General features: G+C 36.4%; 1 protein-coding gene across 32 annotated transcripts in view; it reads right to left on the bottom strand.

Moving 5' to 3' along the window:
- SLMAP (sarcolemma associated protein) overlaps positions 1-17,513 on the bottom strand; it is a 90,166-nt gene that overhangs the window by 34,514 nt on the left and 38,139 nt on the right. For 7 of the 32 annotated variants that reach the window (XR_011681171.1, XM_071439702.1, XM_071439709.1 and 4 more), the window contains exons 5-15: positions 17,097-17,133; positions 15,628-15,690; positions 14,551-14,646; positions 14,209-14,280; positions 13,433-13,573; positions 12,640-12,777; positions 11,576-11,744; positions 11,440-11,490; positions 10,860-10,910; positions 7,299-7,361; positions 1,667-1,723 (exon numbers count right to left, since the gene is read on the bottom strand). Coding sequence is in view for 31 of the 32 variants with exons in the window: in XM_071439702.1 (XP_071295803.1) it covers positions 1,667-1,723; positions 7,299-7,361; positions 10,860-10,910; positions 11,440-11,490; positions 11,576-11,744; positions 12,640-12,777; positions 13,433-13,573; positions 14,209-14,280; positions 14,551-14,646; positions 15,628-15,690; positions 17,097-17,133 (938 nt within the window). In the remaining variant the exon portion in view is untranslated. The remainder of the gene's footprint in view (positions 1-1,666; positions 1,724-7,298; positions 7,362-10,859; positions 10,911-11,439; positions 11,491-11,575; positions 11,745-12,639; positions 12,778-13,432; positions 13,574-14,208; positions 14,281-14,550; positions 14,647-15,627; positions 15,691-17,096; positions 17,134-17,513) is intronic. The other 25 variants (XM_071439727.1, XM_071439704.1, XM_071439706.1 and 22 more) reach the window with 13 other exon arrangements.

A 17,513-nucleotide genomic window follows, 5' to 3' on the forward strand; every position in this document is an offset into this window, starting at 1 on the left:
GTTCTTTGCTAAAACAAAAAGGGATCTTTCTTATTTTTAGGAATAAGGTTTTTAACTAATATCTAAAGGTGTTTCAAATCAAAACATTGTACATTATCATATAGAACCAAGCTCACAGGATTGTCACTAAAACTGTAATAATTACTAAACCAACACATTATCTTTTTCAAAGAATTATTTAATAATTATTTTTTAATTAAGAAAAATATAACCTAAAAACCTCACCCATGTCCCTTTAATGAGTGGCCGATCCAGAAGCACTAAGCTGAGCAAGATCCACATGCAACTAACTTTACCATATCTGGGCATCCATGGAAATACTGCTTCCCTGCTCGGTGCAAAATGGGAGGAACAGTGCAAGTTCCAACCACTGGATTAATTCTTTCTGCCACAGCACCCCCTTATATACTTCCCTCCCACCCACCCTTGCTACACCAGCTTCTTCCCCTCTCTGAAACAAGGCACAAAAGATGAGGCACCAGAGGAAAGATGCACCAGTTCTACATGTGAAACAGCAGAAGACAAATTATTAGAAACCTGCTTCCTATTCTGGAACCAGAGTCGTAAGCACAAAACTCTTTCCTGTACTATATTATATCACAGCAGTTGTTCCTATTTCCCATAATAAAACTGAGCTGAATAAATATAGCCAAAGTGATAAAGTATATTAAAATGTGTTGACATCATACTTGATGAGTTAGAATATATTACCAAACACTAAAAATAGCTCAGAGCTTTGCAATGGAAGGGGCATGCAAGTGTTACGTTACAGTTATTGTATGCATTCTTTTGCCAAATATGGCACCTGGTCTATAGCTTCCTCACATACAGAAAGGAGTTAAAGGTGCCATTCCATCCATTAAAGGAAGAGAAGATAAATTAAAATATCTCTATAACACTGGACCTTTTAGCAAATGAACATTTATTCAACACAACAACACTTGGCAGAAGCTCAGAGGGTAAAGAAGTGAGGCAGTATGTCCAGACATCAATAAAAAGCTGCAAGAGAGGAGTGAGCCTGCAAGTCCAAACAATTTTACATTATTAGACACTTGAGAAACATCGACCTGCACACTTGTTAGCAATCCTGACCTTGGCATTGTAAGGTAAGGGTGACTGTTCCTTGAAAAGTCTTTTCTAATTAGCTCCTTTAATTTAACTTGCTTTATACATTAGAGAAAAGAGTTGGAGAGGCACAGATATATTTTACTTGTAAAAGACACATTTAGGAGGTTAATACTTAAAGATATGAGATAAGATAGAAAATAGTCAAAATAAAATACAGTTTTATTTAAAACCCAAACATTATTTCTATATAGCCCTATAATAAAACCAAAATCCCATTTGGAATTCATGCAGACACTAAAGCTTGATATGAATTTACAAAAAATACTTTTTTTTAAAAAATGCATATTCAAGTAAGAACTCAGTCAATACTGAAACTAGCATTTCATGCACTCAGTCATCAAAAATGGTTTCCATTAAATCTTTTTAGCCTACAAGAGTATTTGGAGTAGAGTTCAGCAAACAATTTCCCTCCCCTTTATTGAATTTCTCTTCAAATGTGTATTCAATCAAAACTCAAACTGCTGGCTTAACACAGAACATGCACTGAGTGACAGAAAAAGCATGCTTCAAAAACAGTTAAATAATCCAGAAGTCTAACCTTTCAAAAGCTTTGTTTCTTCCACTTTGGTTAGATGTCCTTCATCTATGATCTTGTCTGCCAAACAAAATAAGTGTTACTTTCCAAGCTCAAATTTTCCCTGCACGCATCTACGTAGAGTACATTCCATGACCAAATTAAAAGCTGATAATATTACTTCCTACTCAGCCTTGAACAAAAACTTTATTCTGGCAAGGAATAATGAAACAGAGCACACAAGCCTACCAGAACTTTGTGATACAGTGCATAATTATTTCTCCTTATTAACTTACATAATGCTGCACTTCACTAATGAGAATTTAGAAAAATTAATTTTATGTACTTCAAAAAAAAAAATTAATCAGAAGCAACAAATAATTAACACATTTCTCAAGTTTAGTTATCAAAAAAGGAATTTGAAGAGCTGGTTGCATGAAACAGACACCCACCCAACACAGCAGAAATCTAGAAATGCACCACAGTAAAACAGCAATAGAGAAGTCCCCTCAACAACACCACTGCTTTTAACAGTGCCTGTGAAATGCACACAGAAACAGCCTTTCTTTGTTTAAACCATTTAAGAGAGCTGCACAAAACTCCAAAAACTAGGAATGCATTACATTCAGGTTAATTAAAAATTGAGTTTTTATCCAAAGTCTACTTTAGGGAAGTCTACTCGTGTATGTGAGGTGCACAAATATCTTAGAAGTGGAATTTGAGACTAGATTGCTAACTTCATCCTAACTCCTGCTAGGCTATGAAGATAAACAAGAACACCAAGGGAAGACCAGGATTGGATTAATGAAGGACACAAAAAAAAACTACTGAATAATTCATTTCTTTTTGCAGATGAGATTTCATTATTTCTAATTCCTTAAGAAGCAATGCCAACACAGAAGTATTGAGGATCCCATCTGACAGATCACATCCTCAATTTCTGTGTAGCAGATTTTACTGTCCAGTCCATGTTGAAAGCTGTTAGTCCCTGAAATATCAGGCTTGAGAAGCTGCCTCTGCCTCCCCTCCATGCTGTCCCTGTCAGACCCCTGATAACCAGGCAGGCAATGCAGTTTGCTGGATACTCCATGTGCTGTCAACAGGAAACAGACCCGGAGAAGGCTGAATGAACAGCACAAACAGGAGAGTTCAGACTAAAGCTGGATGACAGTAAATCCTCTTCAAATTAAAAACAAAATTCACTCCCCAAAAAACTTGGAGCTTTTTCAGCTTCAAGTATCTCTGAAGATTAACTTGTCCCTCTTCTCCTCTGATGGCATGTTGCTGCAACTATGACAATCTAAGGACAGATGCAGGACAAGATCTGGGAGGAGAAGTCTTGTACAAACCTAGATGTCAGACAAACTTTCAGAGAAAAAGCCCTGAAGTCTGAAGAAGGGTTTTCATGGCCAAAAACTTGTCCTGTACTCTGCCCTCTCCCACACAGACAGATAAGCCTTTGGAAAAGAGATATTCCCTTCACCTACTTTTATCTACAAATATTATTCTGCATTAATGTAACATTTTACTAACACTGCTTCAGAAACACATGAAAGAGCACACTGGATTTTCAGGACTGGCTTTAGGTCTCAAGCAACTGTAGGAGATCACTCATCATCCAAGTTCAGAACAGCCTCAAGTTCCTCAGAGCTGGTGAGAATGACTGCCTAGACAGAGGACAGCATAGGGAATCAAGTTACTGGCAGCCACGAAAGTCAGGAGTTCAAGTGATACCATGAGTCTTCTTCCATTCTAAAATAAAATAAATCTAAACAAAAGTCTTCATATATGATTATTCCAGTACTGAGCTGTGGCTGGAAGAGGGGTGGAAGGGAAGGCAGCAAGAAAAAACCTGGGAAATTCTCCCTGTAGATCTGAATAAAACAGCCAAATGCAAAAACAAGCAGCTTTCAACTGAGCTGAAGGGGTAACAGCTCAACCATGCTAGACTGCTAGCTTAAAATAGGCTTCTGTAATCAGCTTACAGAGGAAAATTTAGCATTATGGATTGATGCATCTTTTAGCTTTCACAATTCAGTAACTGTTAAACCCTGAATAACTGCAATACAAAACAGAAATCACCCTTCTTGACACAGGTGTTTTCCAAACTGAAACTTCTGCATCAGTTCTTTACACTCTGTTTCCATGACTAAAAGAAACTGCAGGCATGGGGGCTTTTTGGCTTTTTTTTCCCCATTTCCATGGTGGCTTATTGTTTTCTAGAGTCCACTACTGATTTGACCATTTGTACAAAAGGTACATCCTTGGCACTGCTTCTGCAGCCAAGCCCTTGAGCAGCAGCACACGAGGCTCTGCCCAGCCTGCCCCAAGGCTGGCACAGCCAGGGTTCTGCACTTGGACTGACACCTGTCCTCACTTTCAGAACAAGTCAACATTCCCTGTGGTTCAAGAATGCTACCATTAATACATGGCATAAGCCAACAAAAAATAGATTAATTCAGCATGCTGGTAATTTAGATAATACAGAAAATTGGATGTTGGTATCACCAAACTCCATAGAATCTTTTTTTTCACTGTTACCATCCTAATCACTAAAAATGGCAGAATCTAGACAATGAGGGGGAAAAAAGATAAAGAGACATCTACTTGAAAACAGCTCTTTCAAATCTCTGCATTTTTAAATTTTACTATTTCAGAAAAGTTCATAAACCTTATTTGTTTTTAAATCAATTAGTGTTTTCCCTGAATCAAGACATGCAATCTTGGCTACCAGAATATAAATTAGGGTAAGGATCTTAGCTTTAATTTCTGGCACAAAAGAACTTTAGCTTTCATGCTGCCCAGTCCCTACTTAGCAGAAAGCAGAGAGGTACATAAATGAATGTTTTTACTGACACAATCTGCTGTGAAGTTAAGCTCTCAGTTAGTCCTTCAGATAATTCATATTTTCTTCTGCAGCCTAAAGCCAGCTTTCCTTTAGGTTTTTAGGCATTTCCTGTATTTTCAATTTAAGAACTCAATTTTAGATTTAGGTTGCCTATCACTATGTGCAATATTATAACTCAGATCTGTTAACATTACAATTATCCCTTAACTAAGATGGCCCCTCTACATTTATATTTTGGCATCAAAATAGTCTTTGAAGTAGGCCAGGTTTGAAAACCAATAAAAAACCCGTCCCTCAATGCACAAATTTCCAACCATCTGAAAAAAGTGATACTAAACAGCTTTAACTTAGACACCTGCAGGTCAAAGGAAAAGTTAAAAATAATTCAATTCATTCAATCCATCCAAAAACTACTATTAGTAAATCTGCAAAAATCAGCTTGGTGAAAAGAAGGAAGTTGACTTGCATTATAACCAAATGCAAAAATCACAAAGTAAGGGGAGGAAAAAAAGGACACAAATAAAGAAGGGCTAGATGGGAGTGAAAGACAGGAAATTAGCAGGGCAACAGATCTCACTTTGGTCTATACATCATCACATTTTTGCTAGTAATGCATATCATGGACTGATCAAAAAGAAGCACCATGACTTCTGCTCTTCACTGATTTTGACCAGCAGTTACTAAAAAAAAAGCTATGGAATGAGCAAGAAGTGAACTGGATGCAATGATCAGAAAGTAAGAGACTTCCCAGATCATTCAGAGCCAGACTTCATAACACTCCACAGATGTCAGAGGTCAGGACACGTTACTGGATGGTGTTGTGAGCGCATTGTGCTTAAAAAATAAAAATAATTACATAATACCTTGAAAAATCTACAGAAGCTGGATTTTACAAACCATCTGGTTTCTGGGATTTTAATTATATCATTATTGTTTAAGTAATAAACCTGCTTCCCTCTCAGTACTTAAGCCTCTGGGCAAGACCCCAACTTACTACCACATGATGAGCTACATACTCTAGCTCTGTATTGCCAGTCTGTATGATATTGCTCTACACTATTTGCTGTATGCCTTAAAACTTGATTTCCTGACAATCTCTGAACTGTGATTTTTCTCCCCAGGAGTCCCCAACACTTGATGCTACACAGAGCAAAGAACAGGAGTAGGACTGAAGGGCAACATTTACATACAAAAGGCAAAGAACAGATCCTACAGTTTGCAGTTTTTAAGCTCATGATATTGTGAGGCCTCACTAAACATATCTGAATTTGGAAAAGGCAAACTTTCAGTCCAAGAAGAAGTAAAAGTCAATGATTTGGAATTTTTCTTGATGTAAGAGTAAAAACTTAGACTGTCATAAAAAAAGCAAATTACTGAACTTTTTGAACTCTATTCATTCCTTTAAAAATGAGGCAGTCAAGGCCTTGCAGTGTTTTCACTGTAGCTTTCAAAGTCTTGAGAAAGGGTAAGCATAAATCCACTGATGTTAATTTTACTCTTACCAGTACTCCTTTAACATTTTAGAATATTTTTCTAGATACTGTTGATCACTTTTCCTTCCCAATAGTGACAGGACTGGTCACATTTAGTTTGCAGAAGTGATACTAACCTAATTTTGCCAAAATAGGTTAAGCTAACATCCAAACAATGAAAACAGGCAACCAATCTGTATTTGAACATTGCACAGGGTGCTCTTCATGTTCTAGACATGAAAAATGTTTACTCAAGCATTTAACTTCATTTTTATGTACTGAAAAAACAAGATTCATACAAGATCTTGGCAAAATTTAGAATGATTTTAAACTGCAGCCTTACAAAAGACAGCTACCAGTCAATAACTTTTTAAAATATACATTTTTCAAATAAAGTTTGAATTTTCATAGACAAACATTAGCAGTATCATGTAATTTGGTTTAGGGCACTGCAATCTGGATCACAAGCCATAAAATCAAACAAGTCTGCTACCCTGCCTCATGAAAATTGGAGAGGAAAGAGTCTAATGGCCATAATGTCAAAAATGATCCTGTCTTATTTCTGCTTGTAAATGCTTCTCTGCTCAATTTTAGGTACATAATTTCTATAAACTCTAAAGTAAAAAATCCCAGATTTTCTTGAAGTTTAATAGCACTTTGTTTCTCTTCATTCTAATGATATTTTTCTTTCAGTAGACAAAAGTATAAATATCTTCAGTTTTTCTTTAATTATAGATGTGCAGACAGTGCTGCTTCATTACTCATTCTCAAAAGCATTTGCTTTGAAAAGCACGTTTCACATTCCAGAATAACACATCTTTCTAAAGACTGGTATGCAATTTTCTGTTTTTCTTAGAACAGTCTCTTAGATTTCCACTTACAAACTATGGACTTGTTTTCCCTTCTGTTCTTTTGTTAGAACTAATCTGGAGAATGTGTAAGGCCTTTAATTATCAGATAAATTACAGGTAAGTGAAAAGGCACCTCATCCTCTGTCCTTTGCCGCCTGTGATGTTTGCCTAAACTGACAGGTTTCAACTTAATTTGTAACAGGAGAAAAATTACCCTCAGTTTGAAACACCATGTGGGAGTATCACCACCCTTCTGTTGGTCAGGGCACAATGGTGGATGAACTGAGAAGAGACAATGTGACCATCACCTGGCAAGAGCAAAGAGATCCTAGTACACCTGCTTAATACCACAATGCCACAGTTCTATGCTTAGAAAATTTCTGCTACTACAGAAATATTAAATAGTAGTGACAAATTCTGGTTTCATCCACCTTTCCTGTGTTTTCTGTTGTTTTTAAAGCAAATGTGAACACTCTTGTACTCACTCTGACATTCTATGAACTGATGAATAAAAGTGCAGTCCCCTCCACTCTTTGAAAGAAAGTGCTCTAGTAGAGAAAGAAACACTTCAGTTTACATCTTCTTATCATTTCCAAATTGATGCAACAAAAAATTTGAAAGGCATAGTAACAATATTTGTCAGTGTATTCACGATGGACTTTTGAATCAAATCTGAGTTAATATGCAAGCAGACAAGACATGAAATTAAAATGATGTCTGAGTGATACTAGGAAAGAGATTACTCTTTAAAACTGGTCAGAACAAAGAAGTATTTCAGCTGCATTTTCAAAAGAAACTTGCTTTTAACTTATATTCATCAGTATTTTTATTAGCTTTAAAAGGGTATTTTAAAAGTTTTTCATTAATCTTCATATTGATTCTTCATATCCAATACCCTCTATTTTAGAAGTGTTGTTGAATATATGCCTGTACTTTTTAAACAGTTTCACTTTGAAAAGACAGTTTTGCAGCAGAGTTCCTAAAACTGGGCTCTGTTCCCAGGTCCTTGCTCAGCCCCCAACTCCATCAGAATCCTGCATCTCTTCAAGGTGCAAACACTTCCTTTCTGAAGAACCTCAAAAATCCTTTGACCAAGGGTCCAGCAGTGGGAAAAGGCTGGCACCAGTACAAACCTTTAGGATGTGCTACATTCTAACCAAACTGTTCAATCATTAGCTCTCATATCATAAGTTCAACTGCTAAGCTTTACTCTATCTCAAAGTTACTCTAAAAAATAAACTTTTTTTAACCCACAAGGACAGAGCTTTTAAAAAAACAGCACCATGGCTGTAAAATTTATTTTCCACATTTAAACTTCCTTTTTTTTTTCCTTTTCCTTTTTATCTGGTCCTTTAAGTGACTGTATACAAATTTATCTTTCTTCATGTAATATTCGCCTCACAAAATTTAAAGATGAAAGCCAGGTGTGGTGCAACACACTGAGAAAAATACCACTTTTTGAAACAATTTAGTTCTACACAACTTTTATCAGGGGTTTGCTGTACAAACAAGTTCCTCTTTTCTGCATGTCCAGTGAGAGAAAATGAATGCCTAACCATCATCCTCTAATACACTTTTTCTATTAAAAGCCTCTGGAGAGGCTTTAGTTCCTCTAGTTCTTAGTTTCTCTACTCTGAATACTGCTCCTGACTGCTACAGCCACAGAAAAAAGCAATGTAAACCATTATTCCAGTCATGGCCAGGTAGTGTGCCTGTGCACACACTTGGAGAGAAAGAGAGACAAAAGAATTTTTAAAAGCATACTGATTTTACATGGGTTTTACAGTTTTCCTCTTTCATTCCCAAAGTTGCTCCACCTGCATTATAAACTCCAAATTCTTAGCTCTTCTAAAATAATGTAGAACTACATGGCAAAAAAACCCCAAACAAACAAACAAACAAAAAACCCACCAAAACCAAACAAAATCCCCCCAAAAAACCCTAAAAAACCTCAAACCAAAACAACCTCAAACAAAACCCCAAACACCTCCCCCCAAAAACAAACAAAAAAATCAAAACAAAACCCCCAAAACCCAGCAGTAACTGCTTCCTGCTGCTTTTAAGAGAATAAAATCCAAAATCTGACAGAGCAAATAACTGCCCATCTGTCATCCAAGGGCTGCATAAGGGACTGGAAGATGCAAAAAGGCACAGACTGTCATGAAGAGAACACAGGGCAGCAAAGCTGTAAAATGCCAGAGAAATGGGGATGGATCGGGTATGGCAGAGATGCAGGGAAATGTACAACTGACAGAATAATGAGAAGCTGCACTAAAATACAGAATAATGAAAGAGCATGGTATGTGCATGACAAAAAAGGTGATAGATTGTATAAACACACAAAAAGAGAACTCAAATGAGCAGTTATATGCTGCCTGTACTCAAAGAAAAATAACCTGGCAAAAAGCTTCCTAAAACTTGCAGGTTTAAGTACAAGTTGCACTGTTACTCATAGGATGGAGGAATCTATCTTATGCATCAATTCAGATGACACTGACTCTTGTACAACCCAAAAGAAGTCCAAAAGGGATTGCTTCTTCACCTTTGACCAAAAAAGTGAGTTTCAGTGATATAATGACATTTGTTACAATCACACAATGATTTTTAAATGGGCAATTTTAAAATTTGGACTTGTAAAAGGTATCAGTATTTAAAAATCTCACATGACATTCCTACCAACAATTTTAAAATAAACAAAAAGTGTTTATTTAAAAAAAATCAAATCTAGTATCATGTCATAAATCATTCCTCTATAAAATAATATATACTTGAAGTGAGAGCTCAAAAGCTTTTACAAAATGTGTCAAATTAGCTCTAGTTTAAAAAAGAGAAAAGCAGATCTATTTCTTAAGCATTCTATCAAATATAAAGCTATTACCAACCTAAAACTTGGCATCAGAAAGATGGATGAATCTATATAAAAATAAAATCTCATGGCAGTGTAGAGAAGCGGGAACAAACATTGCATGTCCTGCTTGCTAACCTCAGGATGCACCACAGCTAAGTGCACAAACTGCTGAGGCACTCAGGAGGAACCTGAGCTTTAGGGGAGGCTTTGGTGCAGTTCCTGTAGCTGTTTAACAGATCTCTCCTCCTGCTCCCAATAAAGAGGTCATGTCATGATTAACTTTTGATTTTGCTATTGGTCTTCCTAGTTAAGAACCTCATAATTTACAAATATGCATATGGAGCTTTAAAATTCTGTTTCAAAAATATAAATACAGGAACCCTTAAACACTGTGAATATTGGTTAAAACCCTGACCTCTCTATATAGGTCCCTGAACCCTCAAACCAATCTACCATCATCCCTCAGACTGTAAAAGCAAGCTACATCAAGGAAAAAATTTAAATTGACATAAGAGGACAAATATATGTCAGCCAATTAAACAATCTGGAATCATAACTGGAATATTTTTTGCTATATGTGATATTGGACAATTTCACTCAAAAAATTTTGTGTATGTTAAGACACATGAGCTAAAATGGCCTTTAAAAAACCCTATCACTTAGTTCAATCTGTATTAATTCCTGTTTCACATAAAGATACTTCTGGAGTTTTTAAAAGTTAGTTTTCACTGATTATAAATTTAATATACTCACATTTTTCATATTAAAGTTATAAAAAATAGGTTTTGCTGACTTTACTTATCATACCCAACTTTACCAGAAAAACACTGAATGTGTATGTGTTGCAAGGGAAAATTAACAGGAAAAACAATCAATGAGTTCTCCACTTTCTTGTGTCACAACCCGGACAACATTCAATCAGTAGACTCCTACTGATTCCAGTGACAGCCCATCACAAACAAAAACACCAAACCAACAAAAAGAGACAGCCTCCAAGTGATTTTGTTGTATTCTGCAGAACTTTCTAAAAGCACTGTGACTGGAAGTATATACAAAAAAACCCCCAAAAAGCTGGTCAGGAGTCGCCAAATTCATTCGCAAAGAGAAAAAATTCCAAGCAAAAGTTTGGAGACCATTTTGAATTTGTTCATTTTCAAACATCAACCATAAGACAAAAGGTAGCCCTCAGATACACTACCTTTCTCTGTGCTCCCATTAATTTTAGGTATGAAGTCGTCAACTTGTATGCCTAGGATTAAGAAAGGGCATTATTTTTGGAATCAAGAAAAATTTTGGACTTTGTTTCTTTATAAACACAGCATTTTGAAATGTACCTGGCTTTTCATACCACCTCCTCACAAGTACCTAATCAGACAAAGCAGGCAGTTTGATTTGTTTCCTGCTAGAGATGATGCTGCTGTTTGTTCAAACGTCTAAGAGGTTATTAAGGCCAAAGAATGACTGCCTATTACACACATATACGTGCGTATAGATGGATATAAAATGTGTTATAAAATGTGTTATAAAATGTGTTATAAAATGTGTTATAAAATGTGTTATAAAACAAGCCCCGGGCCGGAGCAAACACCCGCAGCAGCAGCGCCCTCTGCCGGCCCTGCCCGACACGGCCCCAGCAGCCCAGGAGAGCTCCTTACTGGGGAAACTGGGAATTGGAATTCTTCTGCCAGACACCGAGACTACGAGATTATCCTAACAAAGGTAACAAAGGAATAGCAAACGCGGAAACCAGCTTGAAACAAGAAATTGATCACACCTACCTAAGCTGTTGTGTTCTTTAAGAGTTTTCTCTTGCAGGTGTTCTAACCGTACTGTAAACAGAAGTCCAAGAAAAAGGTATTTCACAGATTAAAAGAAAAACAAATAATCCAAGATCTTTCCCCGCTATAGACTAACCTTGCAAAGCAGTCAGCCGCTCATTGGTGAAGTCATTATCAGCCTGCAAAGCTTCTATTTTTGCTTGAAGCTCTTGCTCTCTTTCTTCCATTTCATCTATTTTATGCTGCAATTCTTTTTTCTCAGCCAGTCCTTTTTGTTGGATTTCTTCTTGTCTTCCTTCTGCTACCTGCTCCAAAAGATTTTTTAAATCCGCCAAAAAATCAAAATTAACACGTGGAAGAATAGATCTTGTTTTTTATGTGACTAAATGTACATAAGTGACTTTCTTAGCTAATCAGATTTAAAAAATGAAAAAAAAATCAAATCTACTACCTGTATACAAATTTCATTACAAGTAGACTGAGAAAATCTCAAAATATCTGAAGCAAGTTTTTGACTGAGGAACATAAATTTAACAGCAAGAGTAAAGGGCCTTAGAACGAAGAAATGCCCAAAGTCTCCAGAAACTCAATTCAATCAAAATCCAAGAACCCTCCTGAACTGAATGTACACTGCACAGACCACCTTGATTGCAAGTCACATCTTTTTCCTTGCTGAATCTCAAGAACATAAGTTTTAAACTGTCTCCTCCCTCAAAACAAGGTAATAAGTTTCACATTTGATCCTTCTGGGTACACTCATCATCAGTGATCAACCCATTACTGGGAAACCAGCTGCCTTAGGAGTAGCAATTTCATCTTTTAATTTGGAAAGAAAAACTTCTCTGAGGTACTGAACTAGAAACCTGGGTTCCAATTCCAGTATTTATCCAATATAAATGCAACAACTGCCTCAGGTCTCCAGAGATAACCACATTACCTTCCTCCTCCACAACTCCTATTTGACTAGATTGGAGACTCTTGGAGAACAGGCTTTTTCATAAAGTGATTATTCTGTTCTCCAGCATAAAGGACCTTAAATATTAATTTACTTCATTCATAGACTTAGATATTGACACTATTGCTAACTCGTTTAACAAGTTTCTTAACTTTTTTGTTAGCTGCATTAGAAATTAAACTGTATTTATTTGTTTCATTTATCACATTTATTCTATCCTAAGTCAGATGAAATTCTGTCATTACCTTTAGCTTGTCAGAAAGATCTTTAATTTCATTTACAGCTCCATTGTACTTATTAGCTAATTCCCTTAATTCTTCCTGAGTCCGCTCATTCATTTCTTTCAGGTGTGTACATTCATCTTCTGTGTTGCTTAAACTCCGCTGCAAGACAATGATCATGCAATAAATAATAACAAAAGACAGACAAACATCCAAACACTGCAGGTGATCTCTTTTTTCCAAGCAGTATACATGCATAGGATGCCAACTAGTCTTATGAGACTTCTTGACCAAGGGAATATAGCAAATAATGATAAAGGAAAAGAAAATAAAGGAAAAGAGGATAATGTGAGATATCATAAGGCAGAAAATCTTACTTCAAAAGAGTGTCTAGCACTTAGACTGTAAAAGCTCATTGTAAAAGCTCCTTTAAGCTTTGTACACTTTGTACAATGGTCAAGTGTATATTTCTATAAATGCTGCAGTTTAAACAAGGTCTTACAGCATTTTTTAAATGCATCTATGTCATTTTCCCTGTGTATGTCCCACACACAGTAACTTCTGTAAGACAGCATAATGAATTTTGAAAGCAGGGAGAAAAGGGAAGAGCTGAAAGAATAGTTTCTCATTAGTGGTTTAACAATCTTAGTCCTGTCTAAAACAGGAGAAATCAACACTACTACTTAATATCCTGCAAGTGCAGAGTACAACAGATACTGACATAACACAGCAACAAAGCAGGGATCTAAACAGCAATAGTTACAACTATTTCAGCATTTCCAGAAGAACAGGCATGAAACTTCCTTCAGGCATGTACCTCCACTTCAGATAGTTTTCTGACCACTTCAATTTTCTCCTGAAGGACCCGCCTCAGGGACTCTTTGGCTGTTGTCTCATAGTTGTGTTTGTCTTCCTGTAATGCTATAAGCTCTTTTCGTATACTGTCTTCTGTTTGATTCTGCACACACAAAATAGTTCAAGAATAGAATAATTACTGTTTTCTCATTAAATAAAATAGATTGTGATCAAGTCTGTTCTATTAAAAAACGTTTAGCAATTTCTGATAGATGAAAAAATGTTATGTACAAATCAGTGATCAAATATTCTTGACATGACTGGGTGTAAGTGATTTTTTGAAGTGTGTGTATAGCAGCACACATTCAGTGGTCAGTTTTGATCCCAGGGGAATTATGGCACTTTTGGGCACTGCTAAGACAATGTCAAGCCTAGGAGACATAGAACTGGACAAACCAGGTCCCAGAGAAAGGACTTTAAACAGGACCTGCAGAAAAAGTTTTTATAATGTAGATAGTTGAGAGGAAATAGAAATAAAATAAAATCCAATAATCAGGGCAGCACACACTTGTAATTCTGAATATCAGACAGGACATGGGCAATGAAAACAACAGCCACTTATTGAGGTGCCTTAAAATACAGAGCAGTTTTTGTGCTACTCAGATTATCAAAGTTGCATAGGCTCCCTTTTGGAAAGCTTATGTTCCAAATGCTTTCCTACAACTAGCTACTTCCAAAAGACTTGAAAAGAGCTGCCTTTCAGCACTCCTAATATTTGACTTCAAGTGAACTACTTACCTTTGAACAAGCTTGTAATTGATTTCCCATAACCTCTAGTCTTGATAGCAGCCTGTCTTCATCTATTAAAGCCTAGAAGAAAAGAAGTATCATAGAATTATCCCATGCTTAATGTAGTGCCAGTAGAATTCTGCTTTAAAGATCTGAATTTTGTTGGAATACTTAGTCCTAATAGCTATTTCAAAGGTACACAACTACCAAATTTATTAAACATTGTCTTTTGCAGTTTTAGAGAACCACCACAAAGCTTTTATTATTTCTGCTGCTTTTTCCCTGCATTAACAGCTAAAATTTAGATGGCAGTGCACAGTTGAGTCCATAAGGAAAGGATCCTGCAGATACCTGCCAACTAGTATCTGAAGCCTCTTGTGTGACAGCAAGTAGTCGCTGAAGGGTTGCCAGCTTCTGTTCCAACATTTGTTCCCGATGTAAGGCTTCCTGTGAAGAGAGCAGGGCACCACTCAGTTCAGCTACAACAACTCAGGAAACCAAGCAACAGAAGAGATCCCAAAATACAACAAAAAAAGGAAATGTGAATAGCAAACACTGTCAACTTGTTCAAAACCATAAACCCATTCCATTATATCCATCCACAAATTGATTTGCATAGTTTAATTAGAAAATGCTATCCTATAACCTCAGGTTCCTAAACCATTCATTTTTCAGGCTATGTTGCACATGCTGAGGACACACTGTTATTCTTCCCAAGACTCAAGATACTTAAATTATTGAGGAGATGAAGTAACAAAGCTGCAGACACCAAAGGACAGCTTGGCAGCTTCCATGCAATGAGCTGTTCATCCTCAAATGAGGTCACAAAAGAGAAATGCCAAGCAAGAACTACTATTTCTGTTTGATTTTTGTTTTATGACAGGAAGACAGAAGAGCATCTTCGTTAACTCCAGGATATGGAGAGAGAACAGATTGGTGAGTGAATATGTATTTGGCTTCCAAAGAAAGAGCATCTGCATGAGCTCCTTCCTGCTATGTCAGCAAATACATATAAAGATAGATACTATCTCAAAAGCCTTGATGTGAACAAATAAAAATTGCCATTATCAAATAAAACCAGGCAAAATAAAGAAGTAGAACTTATACACAGTTAAACTTGGAAAGAATTTATCAGCAAAAAAGTTTTCATTTTTTCCCAGAAAGCTGATTTTATCATCCTTTCTGAAGAGTTTACTTTTATCTATCAGCACACAGTTTAACATGCTACCATTTTGCATTCTAACTCTTTTGTGCCATGACATCTTGGGAAAAGCACACCTATTAAACTGACACAGAAGCAGGCACAGAAAGGCTGGTGATGCCAGTGAGGAAGAAGAACTGCCAGCACTGTCCCTTCCTTTGTAGTTTCCAACAGATACAAGCCACAGGATATTCAGCCAAACTAAGCACCCTTAAAAGAAAACTTACTTGTAGATACTGTGAAAGCTGAAACAATTCCTGAGAATACATACTGGGAGTGTTAGCAGCAACCTGAAAAAGAAGACAAGTAGGAATCAGAATGGTTTTGGATTTTTCATTGAACAGAAGTAATGTGAAATTCACTTAAATCTAGTCACAAAGGTAAACTTCAGATTACCTAATAATAGCATTTTGCTTAATTTCTTGTTCTGTTATTATTTATGGGGTTTTTTTATCATAGAACTTCCCAGCTTGGGACTTAGGCCCCACTGTTTTTCTGCACAAGTTCTTGAACCACCAAGACACTAATGGGTTTCAAGCTTTTGGTACAGTTGAGACTGAACTGACAATAAAGAAACAAGGGGCACAAAGGTGAAGCCATTCAACTCAATGACAAACACCAATTGTGTTTGAATTGATGTCACCACACATATTACAGCTGCACACTTCCTGCTGACCTACAAGTTAGCATCATTGTCTCCCTTTATAAGCATCTATTTCAGAATTAAGGAATACCTGTATTATCTTTGAATAACAACAAACTGTTCTTCACTTGGAGAGAAGTGGGGGGTTGTTCTGTGGGTTTATTTCAGCCAATTTATTTACTAATTCTTGTAGGCTTTCTACATTGAAATAATTTTTAACTGTTTTCCCACAGTTATACCTGCAGACCCACCTCAGGATTTCTTCCCTTGCCCTGGATTCAAGCCACACATATTGTTTGGAAATCTCAACTTAAACACAGTCTATGAACTCCTCAGGCTGCTGGTTTCACAAGTAAGTTTCCACAGTTTCTTGAAACTTTGTTCTTGGTCCAAAAACTCTGATTAGAACCTATTTAAGTAAATCCTTCTTTTTAGAGACTAGAGAAATAATCAACTCCTGATCACTTTTCTCAAGGCAATCTCTATTAGCAGCTTTTCTGCAAGTCCCCCACATCACCAAAGCTGAGTTTAAGAACTACACTTTACAATACTGACTCCATGAATCTACAGTGAGCAACTCTGGCTCTCCAAGAGAGGCAGAGAGGTTTGGTCTCAGTCTTCCTTGGGAACAGGACAGTGCTTTCCAGTCTGTGCAGCACAGCTTTTCCTCCATAAAACACATGGTATAAAGAAAACAGACCTCATCCAAACACCAAATCATGAGCTACTCTTGGGTCCTACAGAACACCAAGTATTAAATTATGCAACACCTGTTAGTCTGTCAACCTGTCAACTTAACAGCAATGGTTTTGTTCCAAAGCCATGTTTCAGGTGCCACTATGTAAAAAATCAACTTACCTTCAAATATACACTGTAATACTGCATTACTTCTCTACCTTAAATGTCACTCAAAATATTAAACTAGGTAAAAAAAGTCAGTGGAAAACATATCAAAATGTTACTGAACACATTTGACTATTTCTTCATCTTGATAACAAGTCTGAAAATACCATGTGCTTGAATAAGGCATAAACCAGCAAATTACTGAATTACCTTGTCAACAGGACTTGGTAATGGTGCATGGATAACACTAAAAAATAAAAAAAAGTGGACACAAAATACATAAATGTTGTACTTGGACATTTTCATCACTAAAAATATAACAACATACATTTTTACTATTTCTTATTTAAACATGAAATTATATGGCAAATCTTCTACAATAATTTACTTTTACTTATCTTCCCACAAGCAAGCAAAGATACCCTAAAGCTTCACACAAGTGTTTCTGGATACTAATGATAAAAGGATATTTAAATAAGCAATAAACCCTACAAAACTGTTGATAATGAAAAATGACTAAAATTATGCCATTTGTGATTAGCACTCAGTGCACACAAAATGTTCAAGTTTTTGATTTCTACCACTCTTGGAAGATTTCTCAAAAATGGGCATATAGACAGAAAATAC

The sequence above is a fragment of the Agelaius tricolor genome, unplaced genomic scaffold (assembly GCF_023055355.1).
Source record: "Agelaius tricolor isolate 1412-34295 unplaced genomic scaffold, bAgeTri1.0.p SCAF_14, whole genome shotgun sequence".
Taxonomy (NCBI): domain Eukaryota; kingdom Metazoa; phylum Chordata; class Aves; order Passeriformes; family Icteridae; genus Agelaius; species Agelaius tricolor.